Source organism: Triticum urartu, chromosome 5, assembly GCF_003073215.2.
Source record: "Triticum urartu cultivar G1812 chromosome 5, Tu2.1, whole genome shotgun sequence".
Lineage (NCBI taxonomy): Eukaryota > Viridiplantae > Streptophyta > Magnoliopsida > Poales > Poaceae > Triticum > Triticum urartu.
This window is the reverse complement of record NC_053026.1, coordinates 366,195,793-366,216,567: the sequence shown is the minus strand read 5'-3', so window position 1 is coordinate 366,216,567 and position 20,775 is coordinate 366,195,793. Positions and strand designations below refer to the sequence as shown.

Below are 20,775 nucleotides of genomic sequence, written 5' to 3'. Positions count from 1 at the left end.
GTGTTGTGTGCGTGCGTGGCTGCGTCTGTACGTGTGAGTGTTGCGTGCGTGCATGGGTGCGTGTGTTTGTGTGAGTGTTGCATGGATGCAGTTCGTGTGCATGCGTGCGTGTGTGTATAATCACCACACTCACACTACTAGGGAAAAGCCTAGCAGCAGCGCGGGTTTTGGGTGTATCAGTAGCGTGGGTGCCCGCGCTACTGATACGGCGCCACAGCTAACTTGTAGCAGTAGCGCGTATTGGCACACACTACTGCTATACAAGGTTAGCTGTAGCGTGCGTTGCAAACATCGCTACTGCTAATTAGCTATAGCGGGTCCTATACCCCGCGCTACTGCTATTACTTTCAAAAACAAAAAAATCTCGATCCCGTGCGTGCTGTCAATGGCAGCAATGGTAAGGTCTAGCGATGATTGGCATCGCCGGAGGAATGAACGGACAGCGGAAGACCAGATCCAGCAGTGGCTGTTGGAGAGGACCCGTTTCTATGGCAGAGCCAAGCCGTGGCGTGGGGCTCCTCTTCCCGACCATGCCAGATAGCTCCGGGTCATCCATGGCGATGACCTGCACGGGCATGGACATGGGAGGGTGAGTCAAACCAGAGGGAGAGAGAGAAAAGGAGAACCGAGGGAGAGAGTAAGGTGATGTAGGGAGCAGCGGAGCTAGTCACCGGTGGCGAGGTGCTCCGGTGTGGTGGCGCGGGGCGGCGGCCTCCTAGACGTCGGTGGAAGACCGGCGAGCTCCTAGACGCCGGTGGCGCGAGGCGGCAGGCCTCTTTCGGCGCCATGGAGGAGGATGGGTGCATGGGCAAGAGGTCCATGTGAGAGCGTATGGAAAGTGAGAGGAGAGAGTGGTGGAAGAGAGGAGGGATTTGGGGGAGGAGATGGGGATTGGCCGAGGATATGGCGACTTCACCTACCTCGTACTTAGTAGTAGCGAGGGGTATAAAACCATGCTACTAGTATCAACTTAGTAGTAGCGCGGGTTTATACCCCTCGCTACTACTATGGCATGTGTCGGGGGGCACGGTAGAGACCGCTTAGTAGTAGCGAGGGTTAAAAACCCGCGCTACTACTATGAACTTAGTAGTAGCGATGGTTAAAAACCCGCGCTACTGCTAATTAGCAGTAGCGCTTCTTTTTGTGCCGCGCTGCTGCTAAGATTCTGTGTATAAGGTTTTCTAGTAGTTCCAACTCCTGTGTGTTAAAACAGACGGCTCAGCATACCAATACAAGGCCACCTTGTCCGCTTGTGCCCGCGGTCATGACTTCAAACCACCGTCCAAATACTTTTTGTCGTTTGTTTTCATTCTTACTAGCAAGATGCCCGTGCGTTGCATGTAACATCAAGATGCATTTGTATGACTTGTTTATCTTGTGAGAGAAAAGGATGAACGAGGGAAGGCCTTATTTGCAAATGTGGAGAGGTGTGGGTACCTTTTTGCAAAATTGCCATAGTTTCTTTCCTATCCGTTAGATATAAATCGGACGGCCTATATTGCAGGATGGCAGGCACACCATCATCACCAACTCTGTTTTTTAAAGAGTGTACTTTATGTATTTTATAAGAGTGTAGATGTAGAGTAGATACAAGTCTACAGGTGGGCACGATGGTAGTGAGATAATGTGATGCAACACTAGAGGTGCCACGTGGAGCGTTTAACTGGTCAATTAGTCATGTCATGAGAAAATACAGAGTTGTATGGTGAGCCCATGACTGCATAATAACCACTAAACGTAAATGGTGACCGTAATGACTGGATTCTGAAGTCCAATGTACGTATCATGCTTTCGCTTCAAATACAATGATCGTCATTGCATATATCGCGAGAGAAAGATGAAACATGCATGAATTTTCTGGGGGCTTACTTTTAGAGGACCTAGAGATAGTTTTGTGTGCATACGTGAAAGGGGTGCACAGGGGGTATGCGATGGAGAGAGAGATGCTCTTCGTTTCTCTTTATTATGACTAACTTTGTATATAGTATAAAAATATACAAATTCACAGTGCGGAATAAATATCATTGTGGGCACCATGCAATGCAAATTAGCGTTTGTACTCCTCCATATAACTTTGTAATGTTGTATATATGTAGAAACTCTAAAATAATTTTTTGGCCACACTTTATTCAAAAGGAATGTTGTATGCGAAATAAACGTGAAGAGAGGGCTTTTTAGATCAATGGGGTACGTGATGTAACATGTGTGAATGTGTAGTTGATGCATTTGGCGGGGCCTAGAGAGGTATGTGTGTGTATTACGTATTCGAGAGAGGCATGGATAGAGGGGCCGACGGGGGGCGTGGGAGAGATAGCACGAGAAATGAGAGTGGTCTAGAGAGAGAGAGAGATGAATATGACATCACGACAAGAGATTCCATTCCCTTGAGTGTGTATATGCAAGGGGGGAGGGAATAGAGGCACTAGGAGAAATTTTCTGTGTGTGTGGTGTTTGTGTTGGTATGTGTGGGTGTGAGAAGATAATGAGACATGGGGGCAGAGGGTGTGTCACCGCGTGAGGTCCGGTGGGTCGAGGTGAGGCCCTTCGTTATGTTCCGTCCTGCGCCACATTGGTCGGCCCGTGACGCATTTAGGAAGACCCATGGATGACTAGTCGTACAAGACAAAGATAGCAGAATTGTGAAGGACTCTGTGTCCACTGACAAAGCCGGCTAGGATTTGTAACCCTAGGTTCTCGGACTAAGGTAACCCCTTTATCTCTGATATTACTATTCATCCAACCTAACTTTAAGGGGTATCCTACAGAATGCTCTGCTAGAATCATACTCGCCGATTAGGAAGAGAGGTGTGAGACAATGCGTGAGAGACAGGCGTAAAGATAATGTGCATACATGAGACACGTAGGCAGGTCCATGTATATAGAAAGGGTCGATGAGGATTGTGCGTGTGTATGTTTGCGAGAGGAAGAGTGCTTGTGATAAAGGTTAGTGAAAATAGTTTAAATGGTTACGAGAGGGAGGGAGGGTTATATCTAGAGCATGTGTGTGAGAAAGACACCTCAGGAGAGAGTGTGTGAGCATGTGTGAGAGACCACCGATGGATAGTGAAACTACACATAAAAGACTGCTCTACACATTGATTAAAGATATAAATTGTATCCAAATATTAGGATGGGATCATGATATTTGCAATTCGCGTAAGGAGCGGTCATTGATCCATCAGACATCTAGATTCTATCGAATTTGAGCATGTCTATGTTATTATTCGACACAATTGATCCACATAGTTAGTATTTTGAACTCCATACAATGCATCGCTTTAGCAATCGAATATAAACGTGAGTATAGTTCATGTTGTGTGTGTAAAGCACATTATACATACGAAAGTTACACAATGGACATTATAAATAGCTACTACCTATGAACTAGCATACATTTGAATTCAACTTAAGGTAGTTTAAAAAAATTGAATTCAACATGAAGTCCATTCAGTTATTTGAATTTGATATCCTGGCATTTGTAGATCATACCTAAATTATGGGGGCACCAATCTTTGCTCTGATTTTGTACATAATAGCATATGTAGTCATGTACAAAATAGATTCAAATTTAGCTCCTCCATTCCAAAATAATCGTAGTTATAGGATTTTCAAGTGTCAAAATTTCAAAAAGAAGCGGATAATTTAATGAGGTTTTCAAACATACAAGGTCAAATATAACGTTGTATATTTAGGTCAATCCTCTTAGTTCAAGAGTACTCTAAACGTGAATGCTTGTGTTTCAAAATTTCGAACGAAGCGCCAAAAGAGCCTCTACTCGCCCGAAACCGCGTGAGACCAATGTTTGGTAGTACAAGGAAATTACTTTTCTAATAACTCCGACCCGTGAAACCTACCGGCCCGACGTCCAAAGGTCTAAACCGGGGTAGGTTTGTAGCTTCATCTAGACGCCATGCAACCGCATCCGAAAAACATTCATACACAATGGTCGCCTAAGCACACATGCGCGCGGCCGAAATCGCTCCCGCCCACTATTTGGGACACCTGGGATTACCATCCTACCCCCGACCCGCAGTAGGTCCGAAATTTAAGAGGGGGGCAAAGTTTGTACTTTCCCCAAATTTCAAAAAAGCGCATCCCATCTTCTGTTCAAAAAAGCCAAAAACAAGCGCGTCCCAGACCGAAACATGGTTCCCCCCACCCGTCTGATTCCCCATTCGTACTCCGTGGGCGCCAAAACTACCTCTCCACCAACCGCGAAACCCCGACGTCCTCCGTCCGCCACCCCATCCCACCCATCAACCGCCGCCCTCCTCCATCACGCCAGAGCCGATACCCCGACGTCGTCGTCCACCACAACCTCAACCGCAACGCCCTCCACGACTAGTAGTTGAAGCCGAGGCCGAGCCGTCCGTACCCGAGCCAGTTCAACCACGACATCCTGCGCCTCACTGTTGCCGCTCCAACTTCGCCACCCTCCACCGCACCGGAGCTGTTCCTGCTACGCCGTCCTTCGCCGCCTCGGATTTGCTTCCCCTCCGCCGACATACGGCCACGGCAACACAGTCAACAATTTTGCCATGGGTTCGTCCAAGCATGCACCCTCCAGAACATCGGTTTCCCCGGTAAAAAGAAGAAGATCGGCACGACTTGTGGAGGTGACCACACCGGCAACCGAAAAAGGTACTCCTCTTCCCTTATTCATGAAAATCTTACGTCTCTGCTTGCACGGTACTCATCCCACAGAAGACACTAGTTGACGCTTCTTCTTGATACTAGATGTTCCTAGTAACTCGTGATGCACAAGGTTTCTCCTCATATACTATTTCACCTTAGCTAGAGGTCCGTCGCCCCCCTGAATTTCAATTTTTGGCCACTTGATTCCCAATTAACGGAAGCATTCCCCGGCGTAACAGGCGCTAGTACGCCTATTACGCCGGGGAAGCAGCGCCTTGGTGTTTATCTTAGGGGCGTGTGCGGCCTATAGCTACTGGCGCCCGATCTGGAGGTCGGCCGGGATTAAAGGGATGGCCTGGGGGCGCTGCCAAGCACGGCGGTGGTGTGAGGTCGATGGGAGGGAGGGGCGGCGGAGGCAGGGGTCTGGGCCAGTGGTCGCTAGCGGTTCGAGAAAGATCGTCAACAGTGACTGGCGGGAGGTAGACAAAGGCCATCTACCCGTTCCTTATAGATCGAACGGTTCATTAAAAAAATCGACTGACCTATTTTTTAGTCGACTGTTATCTTAGATATGACCACATGTGGTGGTGTGCTGGAGGAGTACCTGCATTTTCTGTGCTCGTATATTACAAAATCATACAGAGTAGAATCTAATTTTGTTTGCCATGCAATGTTGTAGAGCTATCATATGTCTCTTGTCATTTATTTTCCAGCCACCTGCTAACTTTTACAGTGCACTAGTTCTGCACACACTTCACCCTTACTCTCACTGTTGTGTTTTTATGCAAGGGTATTTCAGACTCTGCTGCCATGAGAGAAGCCAAAAAGAAAAGAGAGAAGTCGCTCCAGTTTGGTGTGCGGCTAGGCAAGACACGTTTCAACGCTTTAAAGGGTGTAGTGTCAGCAGATGGAGACGAGGAACGTAGCTCTGGAGTTGATGACCTCGCACGCAATGAACCACCATCCTAGGTGCTTGCTTTAACTTCACGGTGTCATATATGGTTGCATGTTCCATATGGTGTCTAGCTTGTATTCGAAAGGCCGAAGTCGGTAAGATAAGGAAAGATATTTTTTTACATGAACCACCATCCCATGAGCACCAGAAGACAAATAGCTAGTCAGGGCACTGGCCGAGCCAGTGACAAGCCCAGCAAAGATAGGCATCACCTGGAAGCCAACTAAAAAGTTGCGATGGTGGCGAAGCAGCCCGCCTCCCACCAGGCTCTCAGGTCCTAGATGATCATGATCACCACTCCAGCCGGATGTCTAGCTTGTATTGCTTCCAATTTGGTTAAATTGCATCTGCTTAGCTTACACATTATACCTTTGAATATGACATGCCTTTCTGTTTTTGGTACATACTAGTACATCTGTGTATTAACCATGTTCTTACATCAAACTAATGTTCTTGTGTATCCCTCATCAATCACTTATGACGAGGCAGGCAGGCAAGGGGACTACTCCTCATTTAAAGAATGCAGCGTCAGCCTCTCGACATGATTCTCAAGAAACAGAAATGCTAGATGAAGATAGTGAACGTAGCTCTATAGTTGATTACAGCATTTCCCCTACACTAGCATCGCAGGTGCTTGCTCTAACTTGAGAGCGTGATATGTGGTTGCATGTTGCATATGGTGTCTAGATTGTAATTCTTCCAATCTGGTTAAACTTCATGTGCTAGTCTGCTTAGCTTATACATTATACCTGTTAATGTGACATGTCTTCCCGTATTTAGTACATAGTACATCTGTCTATTAAGCATGTCCTTACATAAAAGTATTGTTTTTTTTATATCCCGCATCAATCAACATGACGAGACACCTTTAGTATATGCAGTGCGATATTAGTTGCATCTTTCATATGATTTATAGCATGTGCTGCTTCTAATTTGTTGAAATTCCATTTATGATGGGACGCTTTTAACTTGGCAGAGTCATATTGGTTGCATCTTTCATGTGGTATCTAGCTTGCATTGCTTCTTATTTGCTAGAATGGTTTCTGCTTAGTTTACACAAATAGTTGTGAACATGCCATGCCGTCCTGTTTTTCGTACATATTCCATCCTGGTATCATGTGTTTGCCTTACATCAAAGTAGTGATTGTCAGTATCATGCATGAATAAGTTCTGAAGAGAGAATTTTATTGCTTTTTCTTGTCGGTTTTACTTGACAATTCAAAATCAATAAAGCGGAAGGAAGTTAGCAAGGCAGCGGATAAAGGTGCTCCTTCCGAACGGAGGGCCTCTACAGTTTCTACTCCTCCACACCCCCAAGATGATTTCCAAGACAACACATGCATAGACACTCAACAAAGCTGTGTTTATGATGAGCACGTCTCCCCTAGTGCAGCATCACCGGTGCTCCCTCTAACTTGGCACTGTTATATGTGGTTGCATGTTATGTGTGATGTCTAGCTTGTATTGCTTCTAATTTTGTTGAATTCCATCTGCTTACTTTACACATTATACTTGAATAAGACACGTGTTCCTGTTTCTAGAACATACAATATCTGTCTATCACACCATGTTCTTACATCAAATTACTACTGTTGTGTAACCTGCAACAATCACTTATCATAAGACACGTTTGACTTCGGAGTGTGATATAGGTTACATCTCACATTCTTTTCTAGCTTGTATTACTAATTTGTTGAAATGGCACTTATGACGAGACAGTTTTAACTCGCTAGAGTGATATTCGTTGCATCTTTCATATGGTGTCTAGCTTTCATTGCTTCTAATTTGTTGAAATGCCTTCTCCTTAGTTTACACATCATAAGCTGTGAATATGCAATGCTGTGAATATGCAATGGCACTAATGACGAGAGACCTCTAACATGGTAGTGTGATGTTGTTTTCATCTTGCATATGATTTATTTCTTGTACTGCTTCACATTTGTTTAAACGCCATTTATGATGAGACACTGTTAACTTGGCAGAGCGATATTTGTAGCATCTTTCATATGGTGTCTACCTTCCATTGCATTGCTTCTAATTTGGTGAAATGTCTTCTTCTTAGTTTACACATCATAGTTCTGGTTATCTCTTCCGTCCTGTTTTTCATACATATTACATCCTCCTATCATGTGGTTGTCTAACATCAAAGTTCAGTTCGTCTGCATCACGCATCAATTTATTCTGAAGAACTAAATTGTTATTCGTTTTTCTTGTCGGCTTGACTTAAAATGGCACCGAGAAAGAGGAAGAAACACAGAATGGCAGGGAATGAGAAGCGGATGAATCCTACAGATTCTGCTGGTACTGATGGTGCAATAGAAGGTCAAAGTCCAGCAGAAAATTCTACAAACACGGCATCCAATGCTACACGAGTTACAAAAAAAGACAAACAGAAACAAATAGCTACCACCAAACAAGCAGAGACAGCCCTAGTTCTTGCAACACCTACCACAGTACTACCAGCTGCACGACGTACTCGTGCGTCAACTGAGCTAGCAGCACGTTCCGAAGCTCCCTTGCCACCTGACACTACTTCCCAAGCACTCTTGACACAAGACGAGTTGGCAATATCAGATGAACCTTGTGAACTTCAACAACAAGAAGGTAGTTGCTGGAGTCAAGTTACAGTTGCATGCTTCTTTATATGTAGTCTCACAGTTTGATGTACACTAACACTTCCTATGTTTGTTGTTGGACTAGCACCTAGGCGCAAGAGGAAACAAACATCAGGGATAATGCTCGATATGTTAACTAAATCTAGAGGAGGAAGAATGGAGATCCATTTTGAGGCAGGTTTAAAAAGGCCACGTGATGCTACAGAGTCAGCCAAGTTAGTATCAGAGGCAGCGGTTGCTGTTAGGTGTAATGTACGTATCCTCCCAACATGGATTCGGTACAGAAATGACAAAGACGAAACCCAGTTCAACATCTTCCTCGACCATTTATCTGTAAGTATGGTTATGTATGGAAACTAGTAATATCATCTTGCTCTGTCCAATACTTTCTAGGTTGCTGATAATGAGACTCCCATAATTTTCAACAGATGAGGTTCAAGTTGGATAGCCAAGATGATGCAACCAGACAAGCTTGCACCCATGTTTTCAAGTCTGCTCTACGACAGTATCGGTATAACTTGAGGAAAACTCACTTTGAAGGCAAGGCTAACAGTGAACTTGCCCAAACATCTCTAGTGGAAAATATATCTGATGAAGACTGGAGAGGCCTCGTTAAACACTGGTCTGATCCGAAGTATCAGGTACATTATATATATGTCATCAGATCACATGTTTAAGTCCTATTTACGCATGTGCCACACAAATCTATCTTCTTGTAGGTGAACTGTTCAAAGAACAAGGCCAACCGTATGAAAGTGAAATTCCAACAGACGACAGGATCTCGTAGCTATATTGCACACTGTGAGGCTCTTATAATTAGCTGTTGTTTCACTCTTTTCGATGTACCATATTATCAGATCTATATTGACTTGTTCCAAATGCAGAGGAAAGCCCGCAAGGACCAAAAAGTACCTGAACCAAATGTTGTGGAAATCTTCAAGGACTGTCACACCATCAAGAAGAAGGGCATGACTACACCAGTCAAAGCCGTTGTTGTAAGTCCTTAATCCTCATGCCTTTTAACTACTACTTACTCTGACTTGTGCCTTGAACTGCATGGTTTGCGGCCAATGTCTATTACTCTTTTCAATTTTATACACAATTGTCTTAGCGTATCATTGCACCTTACAAGGTTTAAAAGAGAGGAGTGATGTTCCTTTGATCTTGACCCGTAATCTAGTTCCGTGCCGGACTTGCCCACACAACGTTACAATTGCCTATTTGTCTGTTCTCAGTTGTTTTGTGATATGAATGACGTCATACTATGCTTACCGTATTATAAACTTCGTCTCTTTATCCTTAGCCCTCAATACAATGTGAAGAAATAGACGATACATTAGCGACGGTACATGGTCATATGTTTGGAACCTGGTTTTATTATGTACTTTGCAATAAAATACAACTAATATTTTACATGGGTTCACCAGAATAAGTTCTGTATATAGACCAAAGCTATTTTGTTTGGTTTTGCTGCCTCCTTAATATCTTATGTTCTGGTACTACTAATGTAAAACCTCAGCTTTTCAGCGAGCTATGGAAAAAATGGTGGAACCGCCACCTTCTGAAGGTGGCGAGGCAACTATAACCGCAATGTCAGCTCTTGCTGCAGTGGGTCAGTACCTGTCCACTAACAGTGCCAAAAGCACGTTCCTGCATAATACTGGGTTGGTTGTTAAGGCAATATCGTCCAAACTGCCTCATGATCAAGATATGCAAGCTCAAAGCAATGTTGTATCTGCGCTCCAGACACAAGTCCATTCCCTAACAGAGACCCTTTGTGAAACAAGGAGAAACATTACTCAATGTCGTCAAGATATGCATGGTTTTGAAACTAGACTATCAGACATTTGCTATGTTGTTCAGGAGCCTAGGGGAAATGAAGGCGAGGGTTATGGTGCTCCATCGGACAATACAGCATGAAAACGTAACAGTCAGGTCAAATGAACTGAGCTTCTGAACTTCTGGTGGTGCATTTATCTGCTAGACTGTTAAGTTTTATGCCAACCTTCCTTTTGTTATATAGTTGTAATTTGTTTTGGTGCGATACAAAATTTATTCTTAACGTGCAGCCACCGCCTGAAAAAAACAGCAAGCCATTTTTGTATAGTGTAGGGTGTTCCCTATCTTTGATGTCGAGTGGATGTAATCTGTGCAATCGCCTTAATAGCCTAGCGTTAGTTTCGGCCTTATTTATTTCCTAGTCTTCTTTTTCCCTGGTTTGCTAGTGGCCGCAACTACCATGGGCCATATACGGGCCGTAGGACCCATGGGTCTCCTACGGGCCGTCGATAAATGGGCCTGTAATCGGTGGGCCTCGGGTCGTCGGATAAATGGGTCTACATGGGTCATAATCGGGCGTAATTGGTATCGGCCCAGCACGGTAACAGGCCGTAGGACAGCAAAGGCTTAATTCTGTCACAGGCATAACGGGTCGTTAATGGGCCAGAATATAGGACGGGCCAGAAACGGCGCAACAGGTTAACAGGCCAGAAATGGGCCGACTCTTACCATGGGCCGAATTTGGCCCATTATGGTAACATGCTAGTAACGGGCCGACTCTTGCCATGGGCCGAATTTGGCCCATTAGTGGAACAGGCCAGTAACGAGCCGACTCTTGTCATGGGCCGAATTTGGCCCATTAGGGGAATAGACCAGTAACGGGCTGGAAGTAATCGAGGGCCGAAAAGGAGCCCAAGAACGTATGGGCCGTCAATAGGCCGAAAGCTAACACGGGCTGGAAACGGCCCATGTAAATCACGGGCCGTTAATGGGTATAAAGAAAATTATTGTTCATTATGGGCTAGAGTCACCGTGGGCCTATAATGGGCCGAAAGATACGAAGGCCTCATATGGGTCGAAAGACGTCGTGGGCCATACATGGGCCGAAAGTGAAATGGGCTGGTATTATATTCGACGGCCCACATGACGTTGTTGGGCCGATTTCCTTTAGGGCCTAACGGGTCGTGAGTTAACGGGCCGTAAAATGGGCTATTTGCGAAGAGACCATTAACAGGCTTTTCATGGGCCAGCCCGTTAACTTTTGACCAAGTCAAATGGGCCGGCTTTGTAAGCTAAATGGGCCACTGTTGGGCCGTGACACGTGTCGACATATCATAGGCGCCTATCTGACCCACTGACGAGTTGACACGTGTTTCCTCTAGCCAATGATGATTTTACACGTGGAAAATCCCCATTGGTCGGGGCTGTTAACGGGTTATCGGATCCAAAACCTGACCCAATAGCTTAATGGCGTTCCATTACGGTGGATGCCACGTGTCGGTCACCCTTGACGAAAGCACTTCTGTGACGCGTGATTTATCGTCATGGAAGTGGACACTTCCGTGATGATAATTTTGGTAATGTCATGGAACACTTCTACGACAGCACAGGTATGACTATCTTGATTCTGTCATAAATTTGTCATGGATGTACATGCATGACAAAAAAAGCGACCTACTATGACAAACACGTATCATCACGGAAGTGTATTTTTTTTGTAGTGTTTGGTCTGGTACTCTATTAAAAGGAGGCCTTAATATCCCTTAGTTTCCAATAGGGCCCCGCTTCCACGGGAGGGTATGACCAAAGATGTCATGCAAGTTCTTTTCCATAAGCACGTATGACTATATTCGGAATACATGCCTACATTACATTGATGAACTGGAGCTAGTTCTGTGTCACCCTATGTTATAACTGTTGCATGAGGAATCACATCCAACATAATTATCCATCACTGGTCCAATGCCTACGAGCTTTTCACGTATTGATCTTTGCTTAGTTAATTTTCCGTTGCCACTGTTACGCTTGCTACAAAACTGATACCGTTACCGCTACTATCATATTACCTTGCCACTAAATACTTTGCTGCAGATATTAGGTTTTCCAGGTGTGGTTGAATTGACAACTCCGCTGCTAATACTTGAGAATATTCTTTGGCTCCAATTGTGTTGAATCAATAAATTTGGGTTGAATACTCTACCCTCGAAAACTGTTGCGATCCCCTATACTTGTGGGTTATCAGTGGCCGGTAGCGGCAACTGCGGCGAGCAAGGCGGTGGTCGGAGCCATGGGCAACGACGACTACGGCTGAGTTGTTGGGTGCGTTCGGCTCCTCGGAGCAGCGCGAGCACGAGGGCGTGCTCAGACGCGAGCTATGGCGTCACTATGGCGTCAGTAGCCATGGTGGCACCATGGCCGGCGGCGGTGAAGTCTCGGGCTCAGTTAACATGACGGCTACGACGTGCAATCCACGCGAGGAAGAGAAGGGATCAGAGTGGAATCTCATAGGGAGATCGTTGAGCAGCTCAGCACTCGGGAGAGGCCGGATGGCGACGTGGCATTGCCGATGATCTCCGAGGCCGAAGGTTGAAGATGACGGCATTGACGGCGAAGCAGGGCGCCCGACAATGCATGGCTCGGCGAAGAAGTCGGGGAAGTTGTTGTGGAGCTCAGGGGCAGCATGGGGATCGCAGTGGCCACGGGGTTCACGGTTGTGAGCTCGCGGGCGCTTCGGCCATGGCGAAGATCGGCGAGGGAGAGGGCGAGGGGGAGAGTCATGGGGTCAGCTCGATCGAGACGGCAATGCGACGCTCCGCGGCGTCGGTGAGGCAGGCAGGCTGCTGGTGGTGTGGCGCACGTGTGTGTGTGCGCGCGCGCGCGTGCGCGCGCGCGCGTGCGCGCGCGCACGCGCTCTGCCTGATGGCCTGAAGAGGAAGATGACTGGAGGACGTTGTGGTGGGCTGGGACAGGCAGCTACAGTGCTGGGCCGCACAGTAGGGTGCCAGGTGAGTCTCTCTCTTTCTCTGTTTTCTATTTCTGTTTTTCTATTTTGACTTAATTATTTTGCCATTGTTTGAAAATCAAATGATTTCAAGCCAATGCCAACAATTCCTCTGGATATTTTTATGTTGCACATTGGACATTTACAAATGCACATAAAATATTTCAGGGCTTTTGGAAATATATTCTACATATTATGAATATAATTTCAAATGCAAATACAATAATGATTTAAATCCAGTGCCCAAAATATTGCATAAAAGTGTTCACTATTTTTGGTTTGGACACAATGCCTTGCCAAAATTACCAAACATTGATGAAGGGCATTTTGGGTTCATTGAATGAAATTTTAAGGTTCTTTGCTCTTATGAAAATAATTTCTGAGGCTTTGAACATTCCTCAATTCAAATTTCTTGAATTTAATATGATGCATGATGCTCACTGATGGAACTATTTACACTCAAATATTTTAGGGCTGTGACACTAAGTTTCGGAATTGGCATGTGAAAGTGCATTTGTTCCTAAATTGTTTTTTTGGTATGATGACAATGTGGTTAGTGCAACTGAAGATGGTTACTAAAGTTTATCACAGGTCATTGGTTCCTCAGATGTTATTTTAGGAGATGGTTGACCTCCACTTCAAAGGGGAAAAGGCGTGGTCGCTCATTAAGCTATCCCTTGGTCTCACCTTATAAAGGATTATGAGACCTAGGGTTACAAGGATCCCAACCGAGTTATGCATGGTTGGTTGTAGGGGTTCGCAACTTGTCCTCCAAGGCACATTAGTTAGTCTCCGACGGGCCTCCTACTCCAGCGAGAGGCCTGCATGAACAGTGTGGCCCCCTAGCCCATGGAGCTGGCCCACCATATGGAACACCTCCCAAGCATCCTCAAGAGCTCATGTTTGGCGCCTTAAGTGCCAAGCTGCCCAAGTGGCGCTCATGCACCTCCTCACGTGGGCCGGCCCAACATGCGAATTCCTGACTCACTCAGTTTGACATGTTGATTCTAAAAACAAGGTTGGATAGGTTGATGAGTTGACTGTTTGACTCTTCACCATTTGGTTGTTCGACAGTTAACGGTTGACTTCTCCAAAAAAGTTCATGAAATTGGAAAAGACGCAAATTCACAAGAAAAAAACTTCACACATTTAAAGAAAATTAATCGTTTTGAAAAAGATTCACAAATTCAAAAAAAATTGCAACTTTCAAAAGTTCATGAATACGAAAAAATTATGGAATTGAAAGAAGTTCAAGAATTTCAAAAAATGCACGCCAATTTAAAAAATGTTCATGAATTTTAGAAAGGTTCATGGATTTTTAAGAATTTCAAGAGTTTAAACAAAATATACGCGAATTCAAAAAAATCAAAAATATGAGAAAAGTTCACAAATTTGATAAAATATAAAAATGAAAAATAACGAAATTAAAATTAAAACAAAAAACAAAAAGGAAAAAACAAAAAAATACAACCTGGAAAACCCTAGAGAAATCTGCCCGATAAAATACCGATGTGACCTTCTAGATTGTTCCCAAAACCAGTGTGGAAAAAACTAGGCCGGCTCATATAGGAACTATCATCGTTAGTTGGGGTGGTCGCCCGATATTTCTGGCTGCACGGTGACTGTGTGGGCAGAAACTAGTGTGAAAAAATCAGTGTGGAAAAACCCTAGAAAACTGGCTGCGCAGTGACTGTGTGGGCAAAAACTAGTTCGCCCACACGGCGCAGCTAGCAACCACATGTTTGCGGATTGTTTGGGCGAACACTTCAACGCCCACACATACGATGATGCGTGGCACTGAAAATCTAACAGACTCATTTAGAATTCGTGCAAAATAGAATCAACATGTATCGTGTGGGCAAAATGCAAACATTTTACACGTGTGGACGTTATCATTTAGGTAAATGAAATCAGTGCACCAATTTGATGTTGTCTTTCCTGTTTTCTTCCGACGTATTTCCTATTAGATACATGCTGCGTTGAACTGTCGATCCAACACACAGGCGCAAGCGACCGGCCGTGCAGATTGGGTCCACCCATTTAACGGTAGCACAAATAGTCCGGTTTTAGAAACCTTCCAAAAGATTTTGTTCAGCTTTTACTAGGTTTTTCCTGTTGTTTTCCTACTGGTTTTCTTTTGGTTTTATATTTTTCTCTTCTTTTTCTTTCTTTCATAATTCATAAGTTTTAAAAAAAATCAAAACCATAAAGTTTGAATTTTCAAAATTTTGTCCACATTTTTTAAAAATGGATTCTTTTCAAAGATTAGAATCTTCAAAAAAATGTTGAAAATTTCAAAACTATTTTTTAAACCAAAAAAATCAGAGTCTCAAAATATTGTTCATGTTTTTCAAATTTCTTCATTTTTTTAATATGAAATTTTCATAAAAATGTCCACTTTTTTCAGAAATTGTTTAGAATTTGAAAATTGTTCACCATTTTGAAGAAATGGTTGAAATTAAAAAGAACAGTATTTTCCAAAAAAATGTCAAGATGTGTACAAATTGTTCACTTTTCCATTAGAGTGGTCACAAACTGAATAAAATTTGTGTTTTCAAAAAATGTTCACTTTTTCCAAAATGTGGTTGCAGATTTTTGAATGACTACTACAGTAAACCACGCGCTGCAGTACTCGCCTCGCTAGAGCAACCTGTCCCGATACAGTGAAACGCTACGGTGCCCCCGCACCGCTGCCTTTTTTAGCAACAAGTGCTACTGGATTCTGCCAACGGGCCGGTCCAGTAGGAATTTGGGCTTGTCCGGCCCAACTAGCCCATGGACGGTACCAGAGAGAGAGAGAAAGAGAGAGACTGGTGTTCATACCCTTTGTGCATGGCGTCGTTGTCAAGCCTCGGATACATACATTTTGGAATAAAATGGAGCTTTTACCCTGAAAGGGATGTGCGTGCATGCGTCCATCACAAGCCTACCTAATCATCCATATCCAGTCCCTCCATCTTTCACGTATGCGTCCCATCCGGGCATTACTATTAGTTAGAGTCATTTGTTCAAGTTGCATGCGTCGACATGCATGCATGCTTCCACTAAGTAAACTGTACTCCCCTGCCTTTCGCTAGCCAATATCCATCTTAAAATATTTTTCTGGTGAGCTTACGCTTGCGTCAGCTTGTCGGCGAGCAAGCACGAAATACAATATGGCGCTATAAACGATAGAAAGAAAATCCCAGCCCACTTCGATCCAATTCCGTGGAAAGCATATACGCATGCATGGGGCAATCGAGCATGCCTGGGTTGAAATTCAGGTCCAAATGACTGCTTTTAGTTTCAGATCTGAGTCAAGAGTTGAATTTCCTCCGTGACAGCGACCTGGATGTGTACATGTATGCCTCTCAGAGAACACACACACATGGATATCAAACGAGGTAAGCATGCATACATGGTTCTTCACTGCTCCTGGATGGAGATGGAGCAAAGCAAAACGACGACACTCATGGTTGCAAATGCGGAGCTTTTATCATTAGCAACACCAGATCGAGAGACACACATACGTAAAGCCAGCATGCATGCATGCATTACATCCTGATGACCCATCGAGCCTTTCTTTATCCTCCTAGTCTTTAGTGCCGAAATTCAAAGGAACAAAGCAAGAGAAATCAAGAAAAGAAGAGATATAAAAAGGAAGCACTATTGGCTATGTACGTGGCGTGAAAACGATCGGGCGCAAAGCAAGCGCTTGAATATTGGCACTACGTACGACTACGCGTGCGTGCATGCATGCAATGCATGGGTGCATGACACGGCAGCATGCACATCAACTGACGGAGCGGCAAAAATACAGTTCTTCCCTTCACGTACGGTCGATCGATCGGTCTCGCATCATCAGTTGACGGCCTTGGCGCCGCCGCCGGAGTTGTAGCAGAAGTGGCGGTGGAACTCGCCGCCGATGCAGCACTTGAGCCTCAGGAAGCTCGGCTCCTTGGGGACGGTGAGGGGCCTCCTCGACCTGCACGCACGTCAACGTCACAATTTCATTCAATCACCATATTCCATGTATGTCCATCTTTGTTCCTTGAATATATACTCTAGCACTGAATTAATCAATCATATCGCTAACTGCTTGTTAACTACTAGCCCCCCACTTTGTGTACTACTACGTACCAAAAAAAACAAATTAAAGCTAGCATATGTATATCCATCCACTAGTTTTCTTTAAGTATATGCTATGTTTTGTTCCTTCATTAATGTCCACATTCTGTTCCACACCTAGTGTTAGATCGAGTGACCCACTTATTAGCCGATTGATTAATGATAAGTTTGCTCAACAATATCAGCGGGACAGGTTAATGATATGATCAGTTATGTGTGTGATAATTGCCTTTGTGGGTGGAATGGCTTGTCAAATGCTGGCATAAGTTGGGCCTTTGGAACCATCTCCTTCCTCATCATCTTGATCTCACGCTCCTCCATCACCTATTGGTAAAAGAAACCTGTTTATTATATGACCCAACCAAATAGACAAAACATATATGCCTCCGAAATGTGTTATTCACCTGCGATAACTTGTCCTCAAATCTCCGAATAATTTCCTCTGTATTTATCTTGCTTGCAATCTGTAAGTTTCTCAAGCTTATTAGTTTCTCAAAGTAGAGGTATATAAGGATCATTGTTATGGCAAAGTGAATGTGCATCTCTATAACCTGGTAATTGTAACCAGCTCGCCTTATTGCCCGCTCCTCGGTGTGAAGCCTGCAGTAGCTCAGTGGCTGCTCGTGTTTTGTCGATCTCTGATGCAAAATTCATATGAAACTTTCAGGCCACTCGTCTGCATCTTTTAACCAATTTGTGCTACATCTGTTTGGTTTAATTAATTATCTCTGTAAAAGCTTGAAATGAACCTTGGGTGAGGTTTGTGAAGTTGGTGAACGGCGTTTGCTCTCATCATGAGTTGCCGAGTCTTGACCGCCTTTACGGAAGTTCTGCTGCTCATTTTTTGGTCGTGCCTGAAAAGGACGTACTGAGATAATTAGCTTAAACATATTTGGAATCGTAATTTATATAGAAATCATAAAAGTACCCCTATGAAAATGCTTTCATAGGGAAAGACCCTAGCTGGTTAGATGAAATGAGATGTTGCACCCCTAAAAGTTCTCAGTCCCATCTCTTTAGTGTACGTACTAAAGAGATGTCACTGTCAAAAAAGAAAAGAAGAGATGCGCTACATTCCTACAAATTTATTACCTCGGTGACGTTCTTCTTATGAGGAGGGGACCCTCCACTCCTTGCTGGGCTTTTTGGACCTGAACTAGTTGATGAGGTCTGCAGGAAACAAATAACAACTTTTAAAATCAAGCATAACAAATTAACTCCAATAAAAGTTCAGATTAAGAAAAGTATAAGATAAGTATTTTTTTTAAACCGTGAGTGACACACCATAAATATGTGCAAGCCGACAAGCAAAGCGTAGCTTGCCTTGACCACTTGGACAGTTATAGAAAAAGTAGGGAAAATGAAATCCAAGCTAACCCAATATCGCCAGGGGCTTGCTTGGAAAGCCTTTAACTAACTTGAAAGTAACTGACATGTATACAAAATGACGTACGTGTAACTAGAAAAGATCAAGCTAGACATGCAATATACTTATTAATAACTACAACTAGTGGAAGAATTTGCATGTTCAAGGCGAAGTCGATCTTAAGCTAGCTTTCACCCATATGCTAGAACCAAAATGCTCTGCAAATGACAGCCAAATGTTTCCATGATCAATGCACGTCTAAGGGCCAGAAACCAAGTCCCAGCTGATGAACCCTAGCTTAGCTAGAACAGCAGAGGCAATAGGATGCTGCTTGCATGCATTGTTATTTCCTAACTAACCTTAGGGGAGGTGGCCTTCCTTGCCTTCTCCATCTCTCTAGCCATGGATGAGCTCTCTCTGTCTCTCTCTCTGTCTCTCTAACACGAACACTACGATGTGCCGAATGCAAGCTGGAACACAATGGTGGATGGCTTAGGCAACCAATAGTTGCACCATTTTATAGAGCTTAGCTAGCCCAGCACCACGAATGCATGCGCAACACACCTCTTTCTTTCTAGCTAGCTAAGAGACAAGTGGGATATGGTGGTAGGTTTCAAGCATAGCTTAGCTTAGCTTAGCTAGATAGTGTGCCACTTCACCAGCCATCTATTCCATTCCATTCAGGGTTCCTTCAAGAGGCCTCTAAGCCCACGTCCAAATCACCCAGTACACGCTTTCAGCATATATCATATATCATCAGCAGTGTGCATGTATGACTGTGTGTGTGTGTCTGTGTGAGAGTGTCTTGTCACTGGCTACCAACCATGGGTTGAGCCATAGCCATCAGCCAAGGGAACCAGGCTAACAAACTTCTCCGGCTGCTTTATTTGAGGTGGGACTGAAACCTCCATCTCTCACTCTCTGGGGTTGGTTATGCATGGGACTGAAACTTCTCGTCGCACGCACTCGTGGTCGCGGCACATCTCATCGCAGATTCTTCGGGGGTGTATCGAGGAAGCGAGCTTGAAGAAGCCATGGATAGAGGCAGGCATTCTGTGAGGTTGCTAGCTTGCCAGGTTAACTGGCTCCTGGCTTGAGGCTGACACTTGCAACAACCTTAACGTTGCCTAGGCAACAGACTCATCCTGTTTGCACGCGTAGCCATGATTGTTGTGTCTCATCTTTTTGGCATATTCACGACATTCTAGATGTGTGCTATTTTCTGCATGCATTTTATCTTTATGGCAGCTATGCTACCTGCGGCACAGCATTACTATGCGTAGTGATCAAGTAACTGGCTTAGTTAGTCCTACACTACATGCATGCTCTGTTTTGCTACCTCCAGCTAGCTGGTTCTAATTTGGTGCTTAGGCAGTATAGCTTCATATTTCGCACATAATTAGGTTGTACGTAGAATAACTTACTTTAATTTGCATCCATGGTTTCTTTTAACGCGTTGTTAATTTATTACTCCCTCTGTAAACTAACATAAGAGCTTTTAGATCATTAAAGTAGTAATCTAAATGCTCTTATATTAGTTTACAGAGAGAGTAGGATTTTACGTCGAATTTACAAATAGTTATATTTATGTCGGATATGGATAGCAATGTAAAAATTGGCCGAAGAAAACTTAATTTGTCTGATATTACTCCATGCAGTTGTGTAGATCAAGGCTCGCCATGTATGCTCTTGAACCGGTTAGTTTTTGTTCTCATCTTAGCTGATCGGCCGTAGCCCAAGTTGGACCGTGTTCTTCATTAAATTCCGTTCAACTACTGCTAACCTTTGTTTCTCTTGGCTAACCCAATAATTGTTTTATACTTAATAATTAATAAATAATACTAGTTGGTGATGTCTCGTACCTCAGTTGGTTAGAGCGACGGTCCGATGTACCGTAGGTCGAAGGTTCAAGCCCTTCCCAGACCATTATATTTTTATTATTTAATATAATATAATTGTTTTATATTTAATAATAATTAATAAATAGTAGTTATTGCCAAGCTCTCGTAGCTCAGTTGGTTAGAGCGACGGTCCGATGTACCGTAGGTCAATGGTTCAAGCCCATCCGAGACCATTAATTTTTTATTATGGCACAATAAGCTTATATGTAATAATATAAAACCGGCGCTGACATGCAGGCCAGCAGCAGCAGAGATTGTGGCACAATAAACTTATATGCATTTTATATGTATCTGTCTCGCTGACATGCGGGCCAGCAGCAGTTCATTTTACATCTGTAAGCCTAGGCCTAGCTATATATATCCAGTTCTATTCTAAAAATAATAAAGTGGGAGATTTCAGCATATATATGCATGAA

At 43.9% G+C, this 20,775-nt stretch overlaps 1 protein-coding gene and 1 non-coding gene across 2 annotated transcripts; one reads left to right on the top strand and one right to left on the bottom strand.

Moving 5' to 3' along the window:
- Positions 1 to 16,437: 16,437 nt before the first annotated feature.
- LOC125556012 (protein TPX2) lies at positions 16,438 to 18,973 on the bottom strand. Its single transcript, XM_048718815.1, has 7 exons — positions 18,818 to 18,973; positions 18,185 to 18,262; positions 17,842 to 17,946; positions 17,644 to 17,730; positions 17,497 to 17,556; positions 17,322 to 17,416; positions 16,438 to 16,949 (listed from the first exon to the last, which is right to left on the bottom strand). Exons 1-7 carry the CDS (start codon positions 18,860 to 18,862, stop codon positions 16,826 to 16,828), a joined length of 594 nt encoding a protein of 197 aa, XP_048574772.1. The 5' UTR covers positions 18,863 to 18,973; the 3' UTR covers positions 16,438 to 16,825.
- Positions 18,974 to 20,458: 1,485 nt separating this feature from the next.
- Positions 20,459 to 20,532, top strand: TRNAI-GAU. Its single transcript has one exon. It is a non-coding gene; the product is annotated as a tRNA-Ile (tRNA).
- Positions 20,533 to 20,775: the final 243 nt, after the last annotated feature.